This window comes from Monodelphis domestica, chromosome 6, assembly GCF_027887165.1.
Source record: "Monodelphis domestica isolate mMonDom1 chromosome 6, mMonDom1.pri, whole genome shotgun sequence".
NCBI classification, from domain to species: Eukaryota; Metazoa; Chordata; class Mammalia; order Didelphimorphia; family Didelphidae; genus Monodelphis; species Monodelphis domestica.
The window spans coordinates 287,357,252-287,383,325 of NC_077232.1; the positions used below are offsets into that span (position 1 = coordinate 287,357,252).

The following is a 26,074-nucleotide window of genomic DNA, read 5'->3' on the forward strand; positions in this document are numbered from 1 at the left end:
GTCTGTCTGTCTGTCTGTCTCTCTCTCTCTCTCTCTCTCTCTCTATATATATATATATATATATACAGCATATAATTTTTCAGTGATAATGTTTAAAACTAAAGATAATCACATGCGAATATACTGATGGACCACAGTATTTATTCAGTAAGAGTGAAACCAAGATTACTTGGAATTCCATAGGGTAACATACAACACAAGACCTTATGAGAATGAAGACTAGTCTTGGGTAGAAAAGAAAATATTCCAGCAAAAGATCAGTTTGTTTGTTTTTTTTTCACTTGTCTCTGCTTGTCTCTTGATTTATTGAATTTGCTATCACTCACAGATTCACTTTCTTGTATTGAATTTTCACCATTTCTTATCTTTTTTCTCTTAATTTTAGCAGTCTCTTTTTCACTATTTCTTCTATCTCCATGTACCAAACTACATATATTTTAGGCCTTGCTTTATAATTCTCTCCTAACCATATCTGAATATTTAGGTTTGACTCCTGATTTAATAGCCTGTCTCATGTCCTGTAAATCAGTTGCCTGTTGTGTGGATTTTAGCTTATAATGAGAATAACAAGTGCAATTTTGCTTTCTGTATCTAGCTTGTGTGGCTTTGCTGTATTCTTACCTTGTCATTTGCATTTGATGAGCTATAAATCCAGTTTTCTTTTTGGCTATTCCTGCTTCAGAATTTGGTTTTTGATATGTGCTTTTGTATAATTTACTTCAACTTGGAAAAGAGTCTTTGTAATGAATTAAAGAATTTGTTAAACTTCTTGCCACTGCTTTTCTCAGGTAGATGTTTGGGAAGAATGCCGCCTTATTTCTTCTTCCTCTCTCTCTTTCTCCCTTCTCTTATGTTTCTTCTTTGAATTGTTCTTTTTCAGAATTTTCAAAAGGCACATGTACTCTTATGCAGTGCTGCTTTTGTTCCACAAGCGCACTTTTTAAGCAAAGATTTGCTCTTGAATCATTTTCCCATGTGGCTAATAGACTGAATAAGTTATTCTGGGTGCAATTCAAAAGGGGATAGAATTTCTTTCTAGGCTGTTATTTTATGAATGCTGACTTCTGCATAATGTTGGAGAAGAGACCATTCAAACTGTGTGTACATCTGTGTGAAATAGTGTGATGTTTGTTTCTATTAGAGTGGAGGAGTGTTCACTTTTGGCGCTGGTTCCTTTGGACAGCTTGGACATGACTCCATGAATGATGAAGTTAATCCAAGAAGGGTTCTAGAATTAATGGGCAGTGAAGTAACTCAGATTGCTTGTGGCAGGTGAGTGATTGCATCAGTTTTTTTAATTAAAAAAAAAAAACAAACCTAAACATTAGAAGAGCATCTTGATTTAGTAGTGATGAGAAAGAGATTATCCATAAGCCAAGTTATTAACTAGAAATCATTATTATTAAAATTGTTCACCATGGGCCCAATTTATATTGGATTTCAGGACCAGATTTTTCCCATAAGGGTAGGCTTGTCAAAAATATAGCAGATAAGGATTCACTTGAAGACATTGAGCTTTGGTATACAAGAGGTGAGACAATAAAAACGTTACCTGGTATTGAATTTGCCCACTGTTTTCCTTTCAGAGTCCTTACCTTATTCTCCTAGCTCAAGATCAGAAGGTGAGGTATTTGCAGAGTAGTAAGCAAAAATTATAGGCTGCTATATTCTGTACATTATGAGTATGGCTTTTTATGCTAACAAGTTAATTTTACAAGATTCTTTTTTTCTCTAGACAGCACACTCTAGCCTTTGTGCCTTCCTCAGGGCTCATCTATGCATTTGGCTGTGGAGCAAGAGGCCAGTTAGGAACTGGACACACATGTAATGTTAAATGCCCGTCTCCTGTAAAGGGTCACTGGGCTGCCCACAATGGCCAACTTTCATCTAGAGCTGGTAAGTGTCTCTGCTGAAGTTAAATAGTTTTAAAAGTTGTAAAATTAATTTTATTCATAAATATATGTGCATGTACTTATGTATACACACATATATGATATTAAGTGTGAGAGCTTCTGAAGGAAAGAATTTATGACAAAACTCCAAATATATTCTGATATGTAGACATTTTAATGTAAATTATACATTCATAGTCAATGTGTATTTACTATGTCTAAGTATTGTACTTGACCTTGTGGAGAATATAAGAAATATGAAACATGGTCCTGGCCCTCAAATTTGACTGAATCCAACAACCATTAAGTGTCTACTGTGTTCAAGACAGGAGGCAGCTGGGTAAAGGTGACTCAGTGAAACTAGACAAGGACCAGAAGTCAGGAATACCTGAGTTCAAAACTGGCCTTTAGACACTCACTAGCTATGTGACCCTGTGCATGTCACTTCACCTATTTGCCATAATCTGCCAGAGAAGGAGATGGCAAACCATACTAGTATCCTTGCTGAGAAAACCCCACGGAAAATATGGTTTATGGAGTCATAAGGACATGACTAAATGACTGAACAGCAATAACAGTGTTTGAGACAGTAGCGTACTATCTACTGGAGCTACAAAAATGAAAATTAATACAGTCTTTCTCTTCATGGGGCTTGCTCCCTGTAAGGAGAGAAATAACACATACAAAGATAATGAAAGGCAGGATGTTTCAGGGATAAAAAAAACTGGATTCATGTCATAGGATCTGGGCTTAAGTCTTGTCTCAGTCATCCTGTATGTCCTTTGGCAAGCTCCATCATCTTTCTGGGTCTTAGTTTCCTAACCTATAAAATGAGATAGTTGAAGTAGAAGAGCCTCTGAGCTCTTCCCCTGCTTTAGATCTTGGATCCTATGATTAAATATAATACAAAGCCATGTTATGAGGATAGCAGCGAGATCCTCACAAAACAAAGAAAAAAAAAGGAGCTAAAGAAAACTTTGCCACAAGACTCAGGATAGTTTCCAAGGGGAAAGGGACCATCATGATCTGAGTCTTTAGTTTTGCCAGGCAGGAAAGAGTGAATTTAAGAGCTGGAGACTGCCTGTGTGAGTCCCTGAAGGCAGAAGGTGGTGTGGAAGAGAGAAATGCTAAAATGAATACAAGGACTGTATTTTGCAAGGTTATCTCATGAAAAAATGAGATGGAACTCTGGCTGTCAACATAGGGGATGGGGAATGGAACATTCCAGCTAAGAAAAGGAGGAGCAGTTAGAGGTGGTTGGCTTTTCTCTCTTTGACTTGAAGAGGGAAGAAGCAAAATCTTCATTGAGCCTACTTAGCTACAAATCTACAAATGCAGAAAAAGATCCAGAATAACCATCTGTTTTACAGTGGTTGGATAGAGACTTTTTCCCTTCTGGGAATGCAATAGCCTTTCCTTCAGAAGACTCATTCATATTTATAATAAGAAATATCATCATCTTGAATCTATAAAGACATTAAGATTATTTGAGACTTAGTCCCAGACTTGTGCCTCAAATCCCTGAAGACATCTATAAGAGGGAGATAGCTCTTTCCTCTTTCCTAATTTATACCCAACCCCTTTATCTAATAAATAGCTATTTCAACTTATTAAGAACTCAGACATCTTAAATGTACTAGAGGGGAAATTGCAAATACAATCAACTAAAGAAGAAAGGGATTGATTTTCTCTTACCCTTCAGCTCTAGTAAGATCTGACTCCATCTTCCAGGCAGCTCTGCCTGGGGGGAGGGATAACTGGTGTTACTTTTTATCTGTCCCCTCTTTCTCAATTATCTGTCAAAATTTTGGTTCCTTGATTCCCCACTAGTACAGTGGCATATTGAATTTGAAGAAGAGCCAGTTGTGTAGCTTGGTTAGAATATGAAGTATATGAAAAGGAATCATGGGCCAAATTGAGCCAAAAAGGTAGAGGGCAATCAGATTTTGGAATGCTTTGCTGCCCAGAGTATGTGTAGCTCTGTGAAGGGTGGACCGAAGAAGGAGGGGACCAGGCAAGAAGCTGTGGGAGTAGTGTGGGTGAGAAATGATAAAGTGGTGTCCTAATTGAGTGATGGTAGTGTGAGTGAAAAGAAGAGGATGAATGCTGGACAGGTAGTATCAAAGGCCTGTGGAAAAATCAGGGAGAATCAAAACTGAGAAGAGTTCATCAAAAAATTTAGCTTAACATCTATTTTTCACTTTGGTATCTTTTATCGTGTTTTGCATTGATTGAAAACCTAATGTGATTCTTACGTATTCGATGTACAACCTGTAGAACTTGTCCATCAGTTATATATCTGGCACACTTAACACAAATGGACAATGAGTTGGCTTCACAATTGAATAAGAAAGCTGGATTGCCTTCCTAAACTTGCAAATCTCCATTAATAAGTTCCAGGCTTCTTCACAATCAAAAGAAACCTTCTATCTCAGACCAGTAGTCTGCTGGTGTTACATCACTATGAGACATGGAACCCAACAGTCTCCAAAGACTTAAAAATGAATTTCACATGGAGGGCAGTAGTTCCTAGCAGTAGGTATGAATGGGCTACAACTCCTGCCCTCCTGATTGAGGAAATACATCATTTCCTTTCTGTAGTTAGCTGTATGCTCTTGGAAGAGATTAGTTCAGAGATTAGAATCCAGGTTAGGGATAAGTATAGAATTAGGATTAGTAGTGGAGTTCGAACGGAGTAAGTAGAAGTGTTTGGAATAGATTTAGAATTTGTAATAAGTATCTGAACATAGTATATGCTCAAAAATATATTGATTGCAAATGGAAAGAGCAGTGGACCAGAGTCAGAATACTGGTATAGTTTGGGCTCTTTCACAGACTTATTTGTGACAAAGTCTCTAGACTCAACGTTTCCTTACTATAAAATAAAGGAATTGGACTAGAGGATTTTCATGATTTGATTTCTTCTGCATAAGTAACTTGTTCATTTGGCTTTTCATTGATGCTGTGTGACGCCAAAAGAGAAATAAAAGTTGGGACTTGCTGATAAATACATTTTAGTGCTTTATGTTAAAAGAGAATTTGTGGACATCTTCAGTTATTAAAATAGATGATGTGTTTGCTATTTCTTTAACAGATTCCTTTAAATATCACATTGTTAAACATATCTTCTCAGGAGGGGATCAAACTTTTGTACTTTGCTCCAAATATGAGGTAAATTCTTTTATTGACTATCATCATTTGGGGGAGAGTTTAGTAGTATGGTTATTTTATGAGCTGATATTTCTTTCACAGATGATCCCATAAGCAAATGATGTTATTTTTTGTATCTAGCTGCATGTTAAGCTAGTCTTTGGGTTGTTCATTCACCTTTGGTGTCCACCTTTTACCCAACTCACCTGTGGTTCCAAGAAGCTATAGCATGCCACACCTGGGTAAAACCATCTCAGCAGATGAGCTAATCCAGGTTGAAAGTAACTGGCCAGGGGTGGTGGGGGCAGATGGGTGACTCAGCGGATTGAAAGCCAACGGTAGAGAAGGGAGGTCCTAGGTTCAAATCTGGTCTCAGACATTTTCTAGCTGTGTGACTCTGGGCAAGTCATTTAACTCCCATTGTCTAGCCTTTACTGCTCTTCTGCCTTAGAACCAATACCCAGTATTGATTCTAAGATGGAAGGTAAAGGTTTTGACAGCCCTCCAACCCACTGGTGAGTTGGGAGCATATGAAGACTTCTCTTGCCAGAATGGGTACAATTTGTTCCAACAACCACGAAGGGCAGCCTCAACTGGCACACTGTAGAACACTTAGAGCTTAATCAGACACAGAAGATGCCATGGTCATACACTTCATTCTTGGGCCATTACCAGCTTTCCTGTCTTTGTCTTGCCACTGGACTTTGATGACTCTGGAAGAGAGTAAGACTGACAAAATCCAACTTTTACATAAGTCAAGATATTACCCCATGATGTTATTGTCCTCTTCAGAAATGAAGCACAAAAAAACAGGTGGGTCAGAGAACAAATCATAGTAACAATCACCAATTTCATTGAAGAGAATGACAACAAAGAGACAACATATAAAAATATAGGATATAACCAAAGCAGGATTCAGGGGAAAATTTATGTCCATGAGTACTTTTATCAATAAAAAAGAGGAAAAAGCAGATCAATGCATTGGGCAGTCAACTAAAAAAAAAAACACCTAGAAATATTCCCAGTAAAATCAGGAGTGAAGCAAGGATGACCTATTATCACCACTATTAATTTAATATTGTTGTAGAAATTCTAGCTGTACAATTAGAGAAGAAAAAGAAATTAAAGGAATTAAACTAGCCAATAAGGAAACTAAACTATCCCTCTTTGTGGATGATATAGTATACTTGGAGGATCCTAGAGAATCAACTAAAAAATTGTTGAAATAATAACTTTAACAAAATTGCAGGCTACCAAACAAACCCACATAAATCACCAGCATTTCTATATATTTCCAACAAAACTCAGCAGCAAGAGTTAAAAAGAGAAATTCCATTTACAATTACTCTAGACAATATGAAATACTTGGTAATCTATTTGCCAACACAAACATGGGAATTATATTTCAAAATTTCATAATTTCAAAACACTTTTCACTCAAATAAAGTTAGATCTAAATGACTGGAAAAACATTAATTGCTCGTGGGTAAGCTAAGCTAATGGAATAAGAATGACAATCCTATCTAAATTAGTTTACTTATTTAGTGCCATACCAATCAAACTACTAAAAAACTATTTTATAGAACTAGAAAAAAATAACAAAATTCATCTGGAAGAACAAAAGATCAAGAACATCAAGGGGAGCTAATGAAAAAATTGTGAAGGATGGTGGCCAGATCTTAAACTGTATTGTAAAGCAGTAATCATCAAAACAATCTGGTATTGGCTAAGAAATAGAAGGGTGGATCAGTGGAATAGATATGGGGTAAATGACCTCAGCAATCTAGTATTTGATAAACCCAAAGATTCCCACTTTGAGGATAGGAATTCACTATTTCACAAAAAAATACTGGTAAAATTGGAAAAGAGTATGGCAAAAATTAGGTTTAGATTAATATTTCACAGCCTATTCCAAGATAAGGTTAGAATAGGTATATGATTTAAACATAAAGTGATATTATAAGTAATTAGGGGAATGTAGAATAGTTTACCTGTCAGATCTATGGAAATGGGAAGACTTTATGACCAAACAAGAGATAGAAAGCATTGTAAGATATAAAATGAATAATTTTGATTATATTAAATTAATGTTTTTGTGTAAAAAAAACCAATGCAACCAAGATTAGAAGGGAAACAACAAACTGAGGGAAAATTTATAACAAATTTCTCAGATAAAAGGCTCATTTCTTAAATATTTAAAGAACTAAATCACATTTATAAGAATCCAAGTCATCCCCCAGTTCATAAATGGTCAAAAGATATGAATAGGCAGTTTTCAGATGAAGAAATCAAAGCTATTAATAACAATCATATGAAAAAAGTTCTAAATCCCTCTTGATTAGAGAAATGCAAATTGAAACAACTCTGAGGTACCACCTCACACTTAGCAGATTGGCAATATGTCAGTAAAGGAAAATGATAAATGGAGAGAATGTGGCAAAATTAGGATACTAATGTATTGCTGGTAAAGTTGTGAACTGATCCAACCATTCTAGAGGACAATTGGAATTTTGCCCAAAGGGCTGTAAAAGAATGAATTCTTTTGATCCAGCAATATCACTACTAGATCTGTATTCCAAAGAGATTTTAAAAGATGGGAAAGAACCTGTTTATACAAAAATATTTGTAGCTGCTTCTTTTGTAATGGCAAAGAATTGGAAACCAAAAGGATATCCCTCAATTGGTGAATGGCTGAACAAATTGTGGTACATATTGGTGATGGAATGCTACTGTGCGATAAGGAATGATGAACAGAATGATTTCAGAAAGAGCTGGGAAGACCTATGTGAACTGATGCAAAGCAAAATAATCAGAACTAGGAGAACATCATATACAGTAACTGAAGTAGTGTGGAATTATCAAATTTATAGACTTCTTTACTCCCAGCAATACAACAATCCAGGACAATTCTGAGGGACTTATGAGAGAATGCCACCTCCAGAGAAAGAACTGTTCAAGTAGAAATGCAGATGAAAACATTTGATTTCTCACTTGTTTATTTGGATATAAGTTTGGGGGTTTTGGTTTTATAAGATTATTCATTTATAAAAATGAATAATATGGAAACATTTTGTGTGTGATTAATATATGCACAACCAAGATCAAGCTGCTTGTCAGCTCTGTGAGGGAGGAGGGAAGAAGAGCGGGAGACAACATGAATCATATAACTTTGGGAAACTTATGTGAAAATTTGTTATTAAAATATAATAAAAACAAAATGAAGTTAATCTTATCTTATTAGTTAATCTTATCTTATTAGAACAAGTAAGTATAAGAAAGGTATTACTGAGTTTCTGCATTGAGTTATTTTATTTGTTTTTTAAGCCCTTACCTTCTCTCTTAGTATTACATATAAGATAGAAGGGTTAGGCAGAGGGAATTAAGTGAGTTGCCAAGGGTCACACAACTAGGAATTTTCTGAAGCCAAATTTGAGCCCAGGTCTCCCTAGGTCCAGACTTAGTGTTCTATCCACTATGCAACCTACTTGACCCCCCTCCTCCCCTTTTTCCCCCCTAATTGAAGTAAGGATTTTTTTCCTTATTTTTTCATTATAAATTGCCAGGGAAATACTTTAGCATAGTCTGAATTTCTGTCTTTCCCCTTTCTGGTTATTTAATTTGAAATGCTACATATATGGAAACTTATTGTTTCTTGTTTAACATGTATTAGCATATTTTGTGACATCCACAGATCAGAGAGAGGCTTAGCATAGAGGCACAGATGGGCAGAAGCTACAGAATGAATAACTGCCAGTGACTGTTGCCCAGGCTCCTGGAATAATTTGGAAGCACTGCTTGCTTCTCTTCCTGTCTTAAGCCTAGTTTCAGTGCAATCAAGTTCCATTAAGAAATAGTACAGAAAGAAATTAAATTCCTGTAGACTAAAAATCACCATTTTTTCCTTTGAGGAAGTCTTTATTTCAGTTACAAAGGTCCTAGCCAGAATAATGAACTATTCTATTCCTAAAATTCAAGTATGTAGAGCATAAGCTTGATGTTTATATTCCCTTTGCAAAAACTCCATTTAATATATATGTACATATATATGCACAATCTATTCTCTGTTATGATTAATCACCATTAATTGGGATTAATAATGACAAATTTCATGTGCAACTTGAAAGAGATGAAAATCGTTTAGTGTTGTAGAAAAATGTGGGATCAAGTACAAATAACAAGATTGGCAAACATTAAGCAACATAAGATGAATCTGAAGAGAAATGACATGCTAATATGAGGGGAAAAGGTAATCTGTGCTAGGAAGGTCAGTTTCCTTTTCTTTTAAAAATTGAAAATTTTAGAAACATTTATGAAATATTAATGTAGAGGTTCCCCTTTGTGGATGTACCATAATACACTGTTTTAATCACTGAGTGTGTTTAACCTTGTACTTAATCAGTAACATTTATTAAGCTCTCTATCAGGCACTGTGCTCGGTATGGGGATGCATAGGCAAAAAAGAAATAATCATTGTACTCAAGGAAATGGAAATGGAAAATATTTTTTCTTTGCACAAACTGCAATTTAAAAAATATATATTAACTTGTTATTAATGCCAGTGCTCAGAGGCAGCTAATTGGTTTAGTGGATTGAAAGCCAGATCTAAAGTCACCAATACCATTCTTCTTCCTTAGAACCAATACATGATATCAGTTGTAAGACAGAAAGTAAAGGTTTGAATAAAAAATAATAATGTTAGTGTTTTAGGTAGATTTTGGTTTAGGTCTGCTTTTTTTGGTACCTTTACCTCTGCTCTACATTTTTTGTGGGTGGTAAACATAATTGCCTCCTCTTCTCCCTTTATTTATTTATTCATTCACCTACCCATCTATTTATTCATTTGTTTGTTTGTTCATTTATTTATTTGTTCGGTTTTTCATTCATTCATCTATCTATCTATCTATTTATTTATTTATTTTGGTTAAACCTTTACCTTCCATCTTAGAGTCAAGGCTTCCTTCCTTCAAATTTTTTTTTCCAAGGCAGAACAGCAGCAAGGGCTAGGCAATGGGGGTTAAGTGACTTGTCCAGGGTCACACAGATAGAGGCTACATTTGAATCCAGACCTTCCCCTCTCTAGACCTGACTCTCAATCCACTGAGCCACCCAGCTTAAAACAACGACAAAAAACTCTTGACCTTCTATCTTAGAATTCATACTGAGTATTGGTACAAGAAAGAGGGGTAAGAGCCAGGTAGTTGGAAAATGTAATACTTTCATGGAGCCTAGATGCTGTTGGGGAGACAATATGTACATATGTAAGCATATATACAAACAGTACAAAGTAATTTTACAGGAGTTGCTGCAATAGGGATGATTGAGAAAGACCCCTTACATGGGATATAGTGGAAAGGAGGAGGAGGATTTAAATGAATTCCAAGAAGAAAGCACAGCCCATGGAGATGGAAAGAGATGTCACATAACTAGTAAGAGACAGGCCAAATCATTTGAATAAATATAGTGTGCTCTCTATTATACATATTCATTAAAATTATGCACAATTGCCATCATATTTTCCCTAATAGAAACCATTGTCTTTGCCCTTTATGTTTTATTAATTCCAATGGACACAGATGTTCCTGAATTTAAAAGCATCTGTCCTGTTATTTGGATGTAAAGTGAATTTTGAGACAATCTTCATGTCTGTGTGTGCATTTAGGCATAAATCTTTCTTCCATTAGATGGCGTATAAAATCCGGTGCGGAATGTCAGGAACGATCCAAGTTTTTTAAAGGCAATATAGATAGAATTGCAGTCTCATATTTGTTTTAGTTTTATTAATCACCACATTTTTGGTTATTAGTTTCCAATATGTTATTAATTATGACAGTTTTAGTGTTCTTAACTAGAAATTCTCCATTTCAGTAAAAGAGTTTACTATGAAACACATAATAGGAAAAGTAAGTAGTTTCTTGTTAGTTTAGGAAAGAAGACGTTTTTGCTATATGGTGGTCAGCTATGGGAATGAGAAAAGTGACAGATATATTTGTATATATCTATTTAAAAAGCAGCATTGATAGGAGAAGATTTTAATGTTCTTTTTTCCTCCGAAATGGAAATGAGAGGAAAAAAAGGACTATAAAGGCAAATATGTCATTTCTTGTTATCTTATATGTATTACAGAATTCCTCTCCCGCAGATGACTTCAGGATTATGAATCAAGCACAATATACAAGTTTAATAAATGATGAAACTATAGCTATTTGGAGACAAAAACTATCAGAGCATAGCAACTCCAATTCAATCAAGTACATGTTTCTATCTTTTCTATACTTTTAAGAGCATATTTGTTATTTTCTTATGTAGTGTTTATTCCAAGGTGACCAGATTGATGAAATTTTACCTTTTATGTATTTATTTATTTGTTTTTTTAAGTCACTTACCTTCCGTCTTGGAATCAATACTTTGTATTGGTTCCAAGGCAGAAGAGTGGTAAGGGCTAGGCAACGGGGGTCAAGTGACTTGCCCAGGATCACCCAGCTGGGAAGTGTCTGAGGCCAGATTTGAACCTAGGGCCTCCTGTCTCTAGGCTTCACTCTCAACCCATTGAGATACCCAGCTTCCCCCTAAAATTTTATTTTTTAAAGAATGTTTTTTCATATAAATTTATTGACAAAACAGAAAGAATGTGCTGGAGTCCTTCCTTTAAGTCATTTGGCATTCAGTGGGTACCTGTACATCATTTAAATTATCTGGTATTCATTGACTACTTGACTCACTCAATTCCTTTTCACAAGCATCCCATTTATATCTCTTTCTGCTCCATAACTGGTCATGTGATATTGCCAGTTTATACCCACTACCCTTTAGATCACCAGAAATTTTTGTTCTTTAGGCACATTTGTGATGTTCTACCATTCATGGTCAGACAGCATCACCAGAATAGCTTTAGAATATTTATCTGTACATTTTATGAATCTTTGAGCAGATGAATGAAAGCTAAAGCTGATAATAGGAACAAGTTCAATACGGACGCAATACCTTATATTACTGATAATTAATGTCTACATAGTAGTTATAATAACTAACACCTTTTCTTTTTTCATTTTAAGCAGTGGTGTTCTGCAGATACTATCCTCAGCTGCCTGCTGGAATGGAAGTTTCCTTGAAAAAAAGTAAGATTTTTTTTTTAATTTAAATTTAGAACATTATTCCTTGGTTACAAGAATCGTATTATTTCCATCCCTCCCCTCCCCACACCCTTCCTGCAGCTGACACACAATTTCACTGGGTATCACATGTGTCCTTGATCAGAACCTATTTCCATGTTCTTGGTGTTTGCATTGGGATGTTCATTTAGAGTCTACATCCCCAACCATATCCCCTTGACCCATGTAATCAAGCAGTTGTTTTTCTTCAGTGTTTCTACTCCCACAGTTTTTCCTCTGAATGTGGATTGTGTTCTTCCTCATAGATCCCTCCAAGTTGTTCAGGGTCACTGCATGCCACTAATGGAGAAGTCCATTACCTTCGATTGTACCACAGTGTATCAGTCTCTGTGTACAGTGTTCTCCTGGTTCTGCTCCTCTCACTCTGCATCACTTCCTGGAGGTTGTTCCCGTCTCCATGGAATTCCTCCACTTTATTATTCCTTTGAGCACAATAGTATTCCATCACCAACATATATCACAATTTGTTCAGCCATTCCCCAATTGATGGGCATCCCCTCCTTTTCCAATTTTTTATCTTATTATCTCTTTGGGGTACAAACCCAGCAGTGCTATGGCTGGATCAAAGGGCAAACAATTTTTATCGCCCTTTGGGCATAGTTCCAAATTGCCCTCCAGAATGGTTGGATCAATTCACAACTCCACCAGCATGAATTAATGTCCCCACTTTGCCACATCCCCTCCAGCATTCATTACTTTCCGTTGCTGTCATGTTAGCCAATCTGCTAGGTGTGGGGTGATACCTCAGAGTTGTTTTGATTTGCATTTCTCTGATTATAAGAGATTTAGAACACTTTTTCATGTATTTATTAATAGTTTTGAATTCTTCATCTGAAAATTGTCTATTTATGTCCCTTGCCCATTTATCAATTGGGGAATGTCTTGATTTTTTTGTACAATTGATTTAGCTCATCATAAATCTGAATAATTAGACCTTTGTCATATAAGGGGGGAAAGGGATTATTTTTAAATGTTTGAACTGGATTATTTAAGAGTGTGGTTGCCAGGAATTTAACTTATTACAAAGAGATTTATTTATAATTTATTTACAAATGTATAAAGAGTGAAGTAAGAAAATCAGAGAGAGGATACGGTAAGGTATCTAGCTTAAGTACTAAGTAATTTACTGCCTTAGGCCTCGGCAAAGCCAAGGACCTGATCTCTTTCAAGAGGTAAGTCTCCCCTGAGGTTAGTTTTTTTCAGAAAATTCAGCAGTTAAGAGTTAGCTTTTCGCTCAGTACATGTCATTTCAAAGGAAGAGATTTTAGAACAGCCTCACCAGGAAACAGGGTCTCAGGTCCAGTCAGCAGATTCTCCACCAGTCTCCACTCCAAGTAGAACTTAAGAACTGCCAGTAGAATTTCACTCAGGAAGTTGTCACTCCCTTTTAAAGATACTTTCTCTTGTATCACTTCCTGTGTCTTCCTCCACTTTTTACATTGACAAATCAAAGTCTAAAGCCTTCCTTAGGAGTGCCCAAGAGGCCGCCAGTCGATTCTGATTTCCCTGGATATCCTTGATCTTTTGTTCTTCCAAATGAACTTTGTTATGGTTTTTTCTAATTCAGCAAAACAGTTTTTTGGTGATTTGATGGGTATGGAAATAATTATGTAAATAAGTTTTGGTAGGATAGCCATTTTTATTATGTTAGCTCATCCTACCCATGAGCAGTTAATGTTTTTCCAATTGTTTAGATCTAGTTTTAATTATGTGGAAAATGTTTTGTAGTTGTGTTCATATATTTCCTTTGTTTGTCTTGGAAGATAGATTCCTAAGTATTTTATATTGTCTAGGGTGATTTTAAATGGAATTTCTCTTTCTAATTCTTACTGCTGAGATGTGTTGAGGATATATAGAAATGTTGATGACTTATGTGGATTTATTTTGTATCCTGCAACTTTGCTAAAGTTGTTGATTACTTCTACTAGCTTTTTAGTTAATTATCTAGGATTCTTTAGGTAGACCATCATATCATCCTCAAAGAGTGATAGCTTGGTCTCCTCATTGCCAATTTTAATACCTTCAATTTCTTTTTCTTCTCTAATTGCTATTGCTAGTGTTTCTAGTACAATGTTAAATAATAGAGGTGATAATGGGCATCCTTGTTTCACTCCTGATCTTATTGGGTATGCTTCTAGTTTATCCCCATTGCATTGAATGTTTGATAGAATTTACTTGTGAATCCATCAGGCCCTGGTGATTTTTTCTTAGGGAGTTCCTTGATAGCTTGTTCAATTTCTTTTTCTGATATGGGATTATTTAAGAATTCAATTTCTTCTTCTGTTAATCTAGGCAATTTATATTTTTGTAAATATTCGTCTATATCACCTAGATTGCCATATTTATTGCCATATAATTGGGCAAAATAGTTTTTAATGATTGCCTTAATTTCCTCTTCATTAGAGGTGAAGTCTCCCTTTTCATCTATGATACTGTTAATTTGGTTTTCTTCTTTCCTTTTTTTAATTAGATTGACCAGTACTTTGTCTATTTTGTCTGTTTTTTAAAATAACAGCTTCTAGTCCTATTGATTAGTTCTATCACTTTTGATTTTATTAATTTCTCCCTTAATTTTTAGGATCTCTAATTTGGTTTTCTTCTGGGGATTTTTAATTTGTTCACTTTCAAGTTTTTTGATTTGCATATCCAATTCATTGACCTCTGTCCTCCCTAATTTGTTAATATATGAATTCAAGGATACAAATTTTCCCCTGATTGCTGCTTTGGCTGTATCCCACAGATTTTGAAAGGATGCCTTGTCGTTGTCATTTTCTTCAATGAAATTATTAATTATTTCTACGATTTTTTCTTTAACTGATTTTGTAGAATGATATTATTTAATTTCCAATTAATTTTTTATTTGGCTCTCCATGTACCCTTACTAATTATTATTTTATTGCATTATGCATTATATGCATATATGCATTATAAAAGATTTAATTTATCATTTCTGCTGTTCTGCATTTGTTTGCCACATTCTTATGCCCTAATGTATGGCCAATTTTTGTGAATGTACCATGTGTTGCTGAAAAGAAGGTGTTCCTTTTTGTCCGTATTTATTTTCCTCCTTATATTTATTAACTCTAATTTTTCCAAGATTTCATTCACATCTCTTACCTCTTTCTTATTTATTTTTTTATTTGATTTTTCTAGATTTGATAGTAAGTTCAGGTCTCCCACTAGTATAGTTTTACTATCTATTTCCTCCTTCAACTCCACTGGTTTCTCCTTTAGAAATTTGGATGATATACCATTTGGTGCATACGTGTTGATTACTGATATTCCCTCATTGTCTATACTGCCTTTTATCAGGATGTAGTTACCTTCCCTATTCCTTTTAATCAGATATATTTTTACTTTGGCTTTGTCAGATATCATGATTGCAACTCCTGCCTTCTTTCTCTCAATTGAGGACCAATTGATTTTGCTCTAATCTTTAATTCTAACACTGTGCGTATCTACCCACCTCATGTGTGTTTGTTGTAGGCAATGCATGGTAGGATTTTGGTTTCTAATGCACTCTGCTATTTATTTTTGTTTTATGGGTGACTTCATCCCATTCTTGTTCAAAGTTATGATTGTCACTTGTGTATTCCCCAACATTTTGATATCCTCTCCTAGTTCTATCCTTTCTTCTTTTGCTATATACTTTTAAACTAGTGGCTTGCTTTAATCAGCCCCCTAATCCCCACCTGTAATATGCTTCCCTTTCCACCCTCTACCTTTTTGTTCCCTTATTATTTTTTAGGGTCTGTTACATTTCCTCCCCCCTCTCTTTCCCTCACCTTTTGTACTCTCCACCCCACTCCATCCCTTAGTTTTCCCTTCTCACTTTCTCTGTAGTGTAAGATAGAATTTGATACCCCAGTGGATCTAGATGCTCTTTCCTCTCAGAATTGATTTCACTGTAAGATTTAAGTTATCTATTACCACTCTCTTCTTCTCCTTCTTATATTAGTATTCTTCCCCTCCCTTCCTATGTGCCTCTTTGTGTTATATAGATTATCCTATTTATCTTATTTCTTCATGTTTCTCTTGATGCTTTCTTCTATTCCCCCTCCCTTTTTCTTTTTTGCATATCATATTATACCACTTATTACCCCAATCTCTTCCTGTGAATGATCCTTCTAATTACTATAATAGTGTATATAATTTGACAATTACAAATAACATTTTCCCATATATTAATATAAACAATTTGATCTCATTGAAGCCCTTAAAGAAGAAAGTTTAAATTTAAAAAAATTTTTTCCCTTTCCCCTCTTTTTCTTAATTACCTTTCATGTTTCTCTTGATTTTTGTGTTCGGATATCAAACTATCCACTTAGTTCTGGTCTTTTCTTCACAAATACTTGGAAATCTTCTATTTTGTTGAATGCCCATAGTTTCCCCTGGAAGTATATAGTCAGTTTTGATGGGTAGGTGATGCTTGGTTGAAGACCCAATTTTCTCTTGCCTTTCTGAATATCATTTCAACCCTTGGGGTCCTTTAGTGTGGAAGCTGCCAGATCTTATATAATCCTGATTGGTGCTCCTTGATATCTGAATTATCACTTTTTGGCTTCTTGTAAAATTTTTTCCCTACTTTGGAAGTTCCTGAATTTGGCAATTACATTACTGGAGTTTGTCTTTTGAGAATTTAGTGTAGAGGGTGTTCTATGAAATCTTGGAGAAACAGCTGGAAGCCACAAAAAGCAGGATAGACCAAACCGAAAAGGAAAAATCAAAAGATTATGGCAGACAACCAGTCTTTAAAGACCAGAATTAGGCAATTGGAAGACAATGATCTTGCAAAACAGCAAGAATTAACAAGGCAAAGTCAAAAGACTGACAAAATAGAAGAAAACAAAATATCTCACTAACAAAATGACAGTTCAGTAAAGCAGATCATGAAGAGACAATTTGAGAATCATTGTTCTACCTGAAAACCCAGAAATAAACAGAAATCATGACATCATACAACATCATACTATAAGGAATAAAAACTACCCTGATGTTCTTGAACAAGGGGGCAAAATAGACATTGAAAAGGGGGAAATCATTGGTTGACCTGAAATTGATTTATCTTCCTGCTCTGTAAATACACTCAGGCTTTTATTAGATTTGGAGGGTCATATTATATTTGCAAATATATGTTTGGTTGTAGGATAGTATGATCTCATCAAATATTCCAGGTTTATTCTGAGTTTACCTAAGTATTACCTATAGAGAATGTTGCTCTTGATATGATATAAAGATTTTGTTAGGGCAACAAAAGACTGTCTGCCCTTTGATCCAGCCATAGCACTGCTGGGTTTATACCCCAAAGAGATAATAAGGAAAAAGACATGTACAAAAATATTCATAGCTGCACTCTTTGTGGTGGCAAAAAACTGAAAAATGAGGGGATGCCCTCCAATTGGGGAATGGCTGAACAAATTGTGGTATCTGTTGGTGATGGAATACTATTGTGCTCAAAGGAATAATAAAGTGGAGGAATTCCATGGAGACTGGAACGACCTCAAGGAAGTGATGCAGTGAGAGGAGCAGAACCAGGAGAACATTATACATAGAGACGGATACACTGTGGTACAATCAAGTGTAATGGACTTCTCCATTAGTGGCAATGCAATGACCCTGAACAACTTGGAGGAATAAATGAGAATAACCACTATCCACATCCACAGGAAACACAGTGGGAGTAAAAACACTGAAGAAAAACAACTGCTTGAATGCATGGATCCAAGGGATATGGTTGGGGATGTAGACTTTAAATGAACATTCTAGTGTAAACAACAACATGGAAATAGGTTCTGATCAAGGACACAAGTAATACCCAATGAAATTGCCCGTTGGCTGCGGGTGGAGGGGAGGGAGGGAAATAATGTGATTATTGTAACCAAGGAATAATATTCTAAATTGACTAAATAAACTCATTCAAATGGAAAAAAATAAAGATTTTGTTATACTTGGGGCCATTTGCAAAGTTGTCTTCAGTCTGACCCCTGTGAACTTCACTTAATATACTTCCATATATAATATAATATACTTCCAATTATCAGTGACCCTTTGACTACAGCTCTTAACAACTAAACGAATTGTCCATCTGTATATGTCTATATGTTTCTGTGTATGTATGTATATCTATTTAGGCACTAATTGGCTCAGTGGATAGTGTTGGATCCAGATTCAGAAAAACCTGGGTTAAAATCCAGCTTTATACATTTACTAGCAGTGTAACCCTGGGCAAGTCACTTAAACTGTTTGCCTCAATTTTCCTCATATGTAAAATGGGAATAATAATAGCACCTACCTCTCATGGTTTAGATGAGGATCAAATGAGATAGGAATTTAAGCATAGTGCTTGGCACAAAGTAGTGCTAAATAAATGTTAGCTGTTTCTAGCTATTACTATTCTATATACCTGTATGAATTAAATTATGTGTCCAGTGTGAAGATTTTGTAAGTTTACTAAAGATTATGAAATAATGAAACTTATCTGGGTAAAAGCTAACTTGAGAAGTTAAAAGTTGCTCAGCTTCACTGACTTGTACCTATTTAATTTCTTTCTGTGAGCTGGTCACTGTATCCCTTTGAAAGAAGTAAAGCTAGGTTTTTATTTTTGTCTTTCTAAATTTTCTGTTAGAGTGAAGTAAATAATATGATGGTTCATCCCTCCCCGATGCTGGAAACTAATTTTAATGTAAAAAAAATTCAGTTTTTACTGTAACAAGCCCAGACCTGTAAATATAAACCATGTTGTTATACTATCATATGAAAACTAAATCATATTGGATCATGGAGCACTCTGAGAGAGAGAGAGAGAGGGAGAGAGATCTCAAAAACCATTTATTCACTTCACTCTTATTCCAGTAAAACTCTTCCATTGACCAAGAGTTTTTATTCAGTTCCATTCTTGTCTATCTGACCAGAATTACTGTACACTATGGGATAGGTAGGTGGCACACTGCAAAGAGTACCAATCAGAAAATTCGGGAGATCTGAGTTCAGATGTGGCCTCAGATATTTACTGTGTGATCCTGGGTAAATCACTTAATTTCCTCAACTGTAAAATGGGAGTAATAGCACTTACCTTGCGGAGTTATGTGAGGATCCAATGTGATAATATTTGTAAGATGTTTAGCATAATACTTGGTCTCTAGTGGGAATTATATAAATGCTTATCCCCTTCTGCTCTCCTCCTACCACTGTTATAGGTCAAGGTAATGTTGGGACTTTCATTAGGTTAAAAATTGGATAAAAGTGGCAGCAGAGTCATGCTTTCTGTTGATGAATGCCTAGCAAAAAGGATATGTGGAGTTAACAGCCTTTCTCTTTTCTTTCTCAAAATCTTCCCTGGTGCCTTGGTGCTGGCATTCATCCTTGAATCCTAAATAGTGTTTTGTTTTGTACCTCTTATGTACTTATCATGAAGTATTTTATTAATTAAGGAGCTCTGTGTTGTCTTATCTTCCCATTAGATTCCCCTACCCCCCATGAGGACCTTATGTTGTTTCCCCTCTGCCTAGTATGGTGCTAAACATGCATCAGACATTTATTAAATATGTGTTGGACACATGAATGAAGTGAAATTTTATGTAGACCCCAGCCTATTATTACCTTTGCGTTTGGGAAGAGTCCTCTGTCCATCTGGAGGGCTTTTGACTCTGGGTTAAAATGCATTATTGCTACATCCATAACACCATTGTGAGTGTTTATTTTTGGTTATTTTTAACACATTGTTTTCATTCTTAGATGTACATTTGTGTGTATTTTTTGGTTCATTTTAGAATTGATGAGCATTTTAAAACTAGTCCCAAAATTCCAGGAATTGACCTGAATTCTACCAGAATGTTGTTTGAGAAGCTGATGAACTCTCAGCACTCAATGCTCCTAGAACAGGTATGTGTTTTACATTTTACAAGTGTTCTCTCGCTTTCTCTCTTTTTTTTTAAGCAACAGCATTATGTGCATTAAAAAATTAAGTTTAAAAGGAGAAGCAGCATGGCATACTAGGTAGAGAGTTAGCCATGTAGTCTAGGAGATGAATTTAAATCCCACCTCTAGCTTTGAGAACCCTTTAACCTCTCAGTTCTCCAACCAGCTTTCTAAGATTATGCTAAATTTCAGATCTGCACTGGTAGATAATGTTTCTTTACTGAGAGTTCCCTTTGTAAATGAAATCATAAATCTAGTCCAAGAAAAAGTCTATGAAGAAAAATGCAGTAAAAGGAAAGTGAAAAATTTGTGTACTTAAAATTTTATTTGGAAATTTATAACTAGAAAGTCAATTTCATCTTTTAATTTCCCCATTAATCTGTGTGTTCCCAGAATTCACCATTCTGCAAATACTTTGTGAATAGAATTTAGGTCAAAGTTAACCATATTCTTAAATACAGCTTAGTATATAGTGTGTGGAGAAGGAAAGGTAAAATTGAATACATGTCATATACAAATGTGCTTGCATTTAAGATGATTAAAATTAAATAATTGCTGACAAGTTACAGAGTTTTAAGGTTGGTAAAACACCTTGTACAAAAGCCTCATGGTATCCATTATCCAGTAATATACCTTTTATGACCGCATGTTTGTTTGTTTTTATTTTGATTTTCAACATATATTTTCAGAACTGTTAAATATTTTAAGGTTTCTTCTTTTAGTAATTATGCTAACACAAATAGAAATACATAATACATAAAAATACAAATACAAAAATATAATTTTGGATTGTTAACTGTGTATTTGTAGATCTACATTAAATATAAGTATTTTAAAACCTTTTATCAAAAAATGTGGGCACATCACTTTTTGCATTATTGATAGTAGCTGATATGTATAAAAATTATTCTGTAAAACTTAAACTTAATTCATTTAAGTCCCACAGTAATAATGCCCTTGTTTTATAGTAATGATATTTGATGTCTGCATTACATATTATAGTTTACCAAGCACTTCTAGACATTATTTCATTTGAATTTCTTATCTTCGTAAAGTAGAAAAAGAGAAAACTGAAACTTAGAGGTTTAATGATTTTCCCATGGTCATAAAAAGAGTAAATAATGAAGCAAAGACGCAAACCTATATAATTTGACTTTATCTTAGCTCAGCCATTTCTTTTTTAGCCAGCTTCCAGTTCTCTAGGCTTTTAGCTCTCAATTCTTTCTTCTGTTGTATTTGAATACCTTCTTTTGTAATTTGGAACCATATCAGCCTCATCACTCTTCTTGAATTTTTTTCCTTTGCTTCTCTCCATTCTTTTGTCCTTTAATTTAGGGATCTGTACTTTCATTTTCTTTTTATTCTATTTCTCACCCAACCTTTTCTTCTTGTTCTCTTTTCTGTGCACTTTTCTCTTTTTCTTGAGGAAAATAGAAATCAAGAGCATTCTTAGCAAGGAAAAGAGAAATCTGAAAGCAAGGACAGTCCATTGAAAAGGTTAAAAGGAAATGATGAGGGTGAAATAAAAGGTGAAAATTAATGGCTGGACAATAATTTTATGAGATTATGTGGTCATCAGTTTTTATTATGTCTCGGGTCAGAAATTTATTTACAAAATAGAGAGGAAACAATAAAGTAGAGAAATGTGAAGGGGATAGAAAAGTTATCTATCCTATCTTATAGGATTAATTAGCCCTCAACCAGGAAGGCCAGTAGTGAGTAATCATGAGGCCTTTTCCAAATTGGAAGCTAGCCTCTCCAGAAACTAGGAAAGGAGCTAGCCTTTCACTCACCCCACAGAGTAGTCCAGGTGTCAGAGTCCAAGTTGAAGCCAAGCTCCAAACCCAGGATCCAAGGCACAGTCTCTAACTAAGCTCCCTTGAAGACTCTCCCCAGTCAGGAGACTTATCTCCACAAGACTGACTTAAGCCACAGGATTCATGGATTTTTATGGTGACTTCTCATCCCTGCCCTTCTTCACAGGGACCAATTACAGTTTTCAAATTGTCTAGCACTACCCAAGAGGTAGTTTATGGGAACCACTTCTTGCCTTCTGTAGGGGTGAATGTTTATCAAAAAGGTTCACAGATTCCTGGCTGATTGAATTTCTGAGGGTATAAATTCTGATCCTAGGATTCACAAGTTTGAGACTGAGTTAAAAGTGTGGAGCTTTCTAAGTATGTGACTTGTGAGTTCTCTAAGTACCTTGCTAGCTTCTCACCTAGTACTAAATAGAGTGTTCAATCTTTTGTTGATTCAGTTCAAAAGTAGACAAAGGAGAGTTAATTCTGTCTTCATAATCTAAGTAGGGATACTTAAATTAGTGTTAACTCAAAACAGATAAAGGGAATAAAGGATTCCCTTTCACAAGTATAAACCCAGAGAGAACAAATAATTCCCTTTTACAATAGTAAAGGGACTTCTTTTACTCAGGATGTTCCAAATGGATGACTTATTAATGAGTGCTTAAGAATCCATTTTTTAAAAAAGTGTAATATGTGGAAAAAAGTGAGGGACAAAGAATTAAACCAAACTAATTAATTCATTGTTCATTAATGTTAAGTTAATCTCTCACTATTGAATATAGAATTTGACCATCCCTGCAGGGCACTTCTTGGTATTTACATTTCAATCCATTTTTTTGGTATGAGAGTTTTTTCCCCCTACTTCTTATCTAGTATATGCTGGATCGTATTCTCTTCAAGTTTGTTCATAATTCTGATAGAAGATGTTCTATTTTATTTAATCATTATTTGTGGCATATTAGCAGGGAGTGAAAGCTAATAGGGAATGAAAGGTGGGAATATTTATCATGTCTTATCCATCCTTCTTCCTCACCCCATAGCTTCTATAACTTTGATCTTTATTCCTATCCTCAAACTATGCCTTAGGCCTTACTAGAACAAGTGGTGCTTGTAGATACTCCCCTCAAACAACCCAGAAATCAGTATTTAAACTATAAATACCTGGCTTCCCAGTAGGGCTAGTTACCTATCAGTGGTCACAGCTGTAACCCCTTTCAAATGTACCTGATTGATCTTAGATTATACAATTGAATCCTAGAGTTTAAGGCAGGGGTCCCCAAACTTTTTACACCAGGGGCCAGTTCACTGTCCCTCAGACCATTGGAGGGCTGGACAATAAAAACCTAACCCTAACCCTAAGCTTAACTGGGCAGCAATATGCCCAGTGCAGAACCCCCTCCTGGTGATCTGGAGATCACCACTCACCATGCTGCATTGTGCAGCCACATAATCCTTTGCGAGGCGCCTCACCAGAAGTAGTAATGTACGTAGGTGACACTGCGCTTTGTGGCGCCACTGCATACAATGCTCCTCTCACTGACCACCAATGAAGGAGGTGCCCCTTCCCGAAGTGCGGTGGGGGCCGCAGTTTGGGGACCCCTGGTTTAAGGGGATCTTAAAGATAATCCTATTCTCTAAGCACTTTGCTCATAGCAGTGCTATAAAGTAGTCTTTGTTAGGCTTCCTGCTGATTGATAGATATAAAGACAAAAATGAATCCTGTGTTACCAATGAGACAGTATGTATATAAGTATTTATAAAATGTCTAGTAGATAAGTGCAAGGTAAGGTGATGGAGAAGAGCTGCTGGGCTGACCCTGAAGGGCAATGAATGCAACAACATTATTCCAGTTTTGTAGCAGAGGAAATTGAAGCTCAAAGGAAGTGAAAAACTTATCCTAGGTCAAAGAAGGTAGTGGGTAGACAGTCATTTTTCTTTTGAAGGCTGTGTCTCCCTACTTCAACTTGGCTCTGAGCATCAGAGCTCCTCATGAGCCTGCTTCTTCCTTGAGCACCATGCTATCCTTGACCTCCTCTGTTTCTGGCCCTCCGTCAGCAGTCTGGTGGCCCTTTTTGCCTGGAGATTAACCATAATCATGTCAAACCCAGTGTGGTACTTGACTGCCCAGCCCTAAACTTCCACTTTTCCTATAGTAGACCTTACAGTCTTTTGCCTCTCCTATTCTAACAATAGATTCTTAAAGAGGAAGAAATCACAGACTTGACATATTTTTAAAAAGCATGAGTGAAGAGGCAGCTAGGTAGAATACTGAATAGAGGGCCAGGCCTGGAGTTCGGAGGACCTGGGTTCAAATATGGCCTCAAGTACTCTCCAGCTGTATGACCCAGCACAAGTCACTTAACCCAATTGCCTAGCCCTTGCTGTTCTACTGTTCTGTTTTAGAGTTAATACTAAGTGCGAAGGTAAGAATTAAAAAAATATAAAAAGAATGAGAAAAACTTTTTTATGTTTATCTTAAACCAGTTAATCCCTGGGGAAATCAGAATGATAACTGATTAAAGAGATGGGAAGTAAATATAGTTATCATACTTGTAGTTTCACCTCTATAAACATAAATGTTTTAGAACATAAAACATTTTGAAATTTATAAGTGTAGAATTCAAACTCAAGATTTTACCTAGTTTTGATCTCTTTTTCAAAAATGTTTTTATTGATGTCCTTTTTTCCAACATTATTCATTCCCCAATGATTCCTTCTTTCCCATATTCTTGTAATCCCTCAATCATCACAAAGTATGGTTAAGTAAAATAAATAAGCATCCTGAGCATATGTAACAAAGGATGCCTTATTTCACACTCATATAGTCTGCCAGTTCTCTCCTAAGAGAAGAAGAATGTTTTTCACCATAAGCCCTCAGAAGTCAATATTGGTCACTGAATTGATCAGCATTCTGATGTTCAATGTGGTTTCTTTTGGATATTGTTTACATTCTTTTCCTGATTCTGTTTACATCATTCTGCATTAGTTTCATGCAAATCTTTACCAACTTTCCCCAGATTCTTCTTATTCATTGTTTCTTATGGCACCATAATACTCCATTTCATTTATATACCAAAATTATTTCAGCCATTCCCCAAATGATGGGAGCCCTCTTTGTTTCAGTATCTTTGTGGTAGCAAAGTAAATATTTTTGTATCTACAGTCTTTCCTTTATCTTTGACCTCCTCAGGTTATGGGACTAATAGTAGGATCAAAGAATATACCCTAGTGACTTTTCTAGTATAATTTCGAATTGTTTTCTGGAAGGGTTGTGCCAATCCATAGTTCTGCCATCATTAGTGCCCTCTACCCACTATTATCATTTTTGTCTTGTCATTATTGGCAATTTTTAATAGGTATGAGTTGAAATCCAAGAGTTTGTTGTTTTTTTCTTCTTTGTTTAATGGTCCAGAATTTCAACAAATCTGTGAGTTTGATCATTTCAGCAGCTATGTACAATCCTCATGACATAGCTAAGCAGAATAATACTTATTTAAAAAAAAAAAACATTATTTCATTGGTGCTTGGAATACACAGTCTGCAGAGAGTTGCCTGGGAGCACTGAAACTTTAAATGACTTATCTAGAATCACATATTCTGTTCATGTCAAAAAGTAGGGATAGAGCCTGAATCCATTTATTTCTGACTTAGTGGTTGGTTATCTATTCACTTCATCATTCTACCTCTCACTTGTGAAGATAAAAGTTTCTGTATTAAAGTTCCCAACTTATTCTCTGAAGTATTTTGATTATTGTGTAGCAGCTTTTGATGTAATAAAAAAAAGAGGTTCCTCATGTAGAGGCATGGATTTTAATTTCAGTAATTTGTAAAATTTCTTTTAAAAAATATTCTGAGGTAAGGCTGTGGTATTTTGTTTCTTTGGCAGAGTAATTTTTCCTTTTTTGAATTTCTACATTTTACTCTATAGCTGTAATCTTTTCTTTTCTTTTCATTTTTTTCTTTGTCAGGATTAATTTTCTATAAAATGTATTACTGAGGAGATAGTCAGGTGGCTCATTGGATAGAGAACTAGGCTTCTCTAGAGAAGGATAGAAGGTCCTGGGTTCAAATCTTGCCCCAGATTCCACCTAACTGTGTGACCCTGGGCAAGTCACTTAACTTCCATTGCCTAGCCCTTACT

At 35.5% G+C, this 26,074-nt stretch overlaps 1 protein-coding gene across 13 annotated transcripts in view; it reads left to right on the forward strand.

Moving 5' to 3' along the window:
- The window catches only part of HERC3 (HECT and RLD domain containing E3 ubiquitin protein ligase 3), a 159,138-nt gene that overhangs the window by 68,791 nt on the left and 64,273 nt on the right, over positions 1-26,074 (forward strand). For 8 of the 13 annotated variants that reach the window (XM_056803314.1, XM_016422963.2, XM_056803316.1 and 5 more), the window contains 6 exons: positions 1,142-1,272; positions 1,736-1,896; positions 4,987-5,063; positions 11,166-11,290; positions 12,095-12,157; positions 19,981-20,092. In XM_056803314.1, coding sequence (XP_056659292.1) covers positions 1,142-1,272; positions 1,736-1,896; positions 4,987-5,063; positions 11,166-11,290; positions 12,095-12,157; positions 19,981-20,092 — 669 coding nt within the window. The remainder of the gene's footprint in view (positions 1-1,141; positions 1,273-1,735; positions 1,897-4,986; positions 5,064-11,165; positions 11,291-12,094; positions 12,158-19,980; positions 20,093-26,074) is intronic. The other 5 variants (XM_001365041.4, XM_056803321.1, XM_056803315.1 and 2 more) reach the window with 2 other exon arrangements.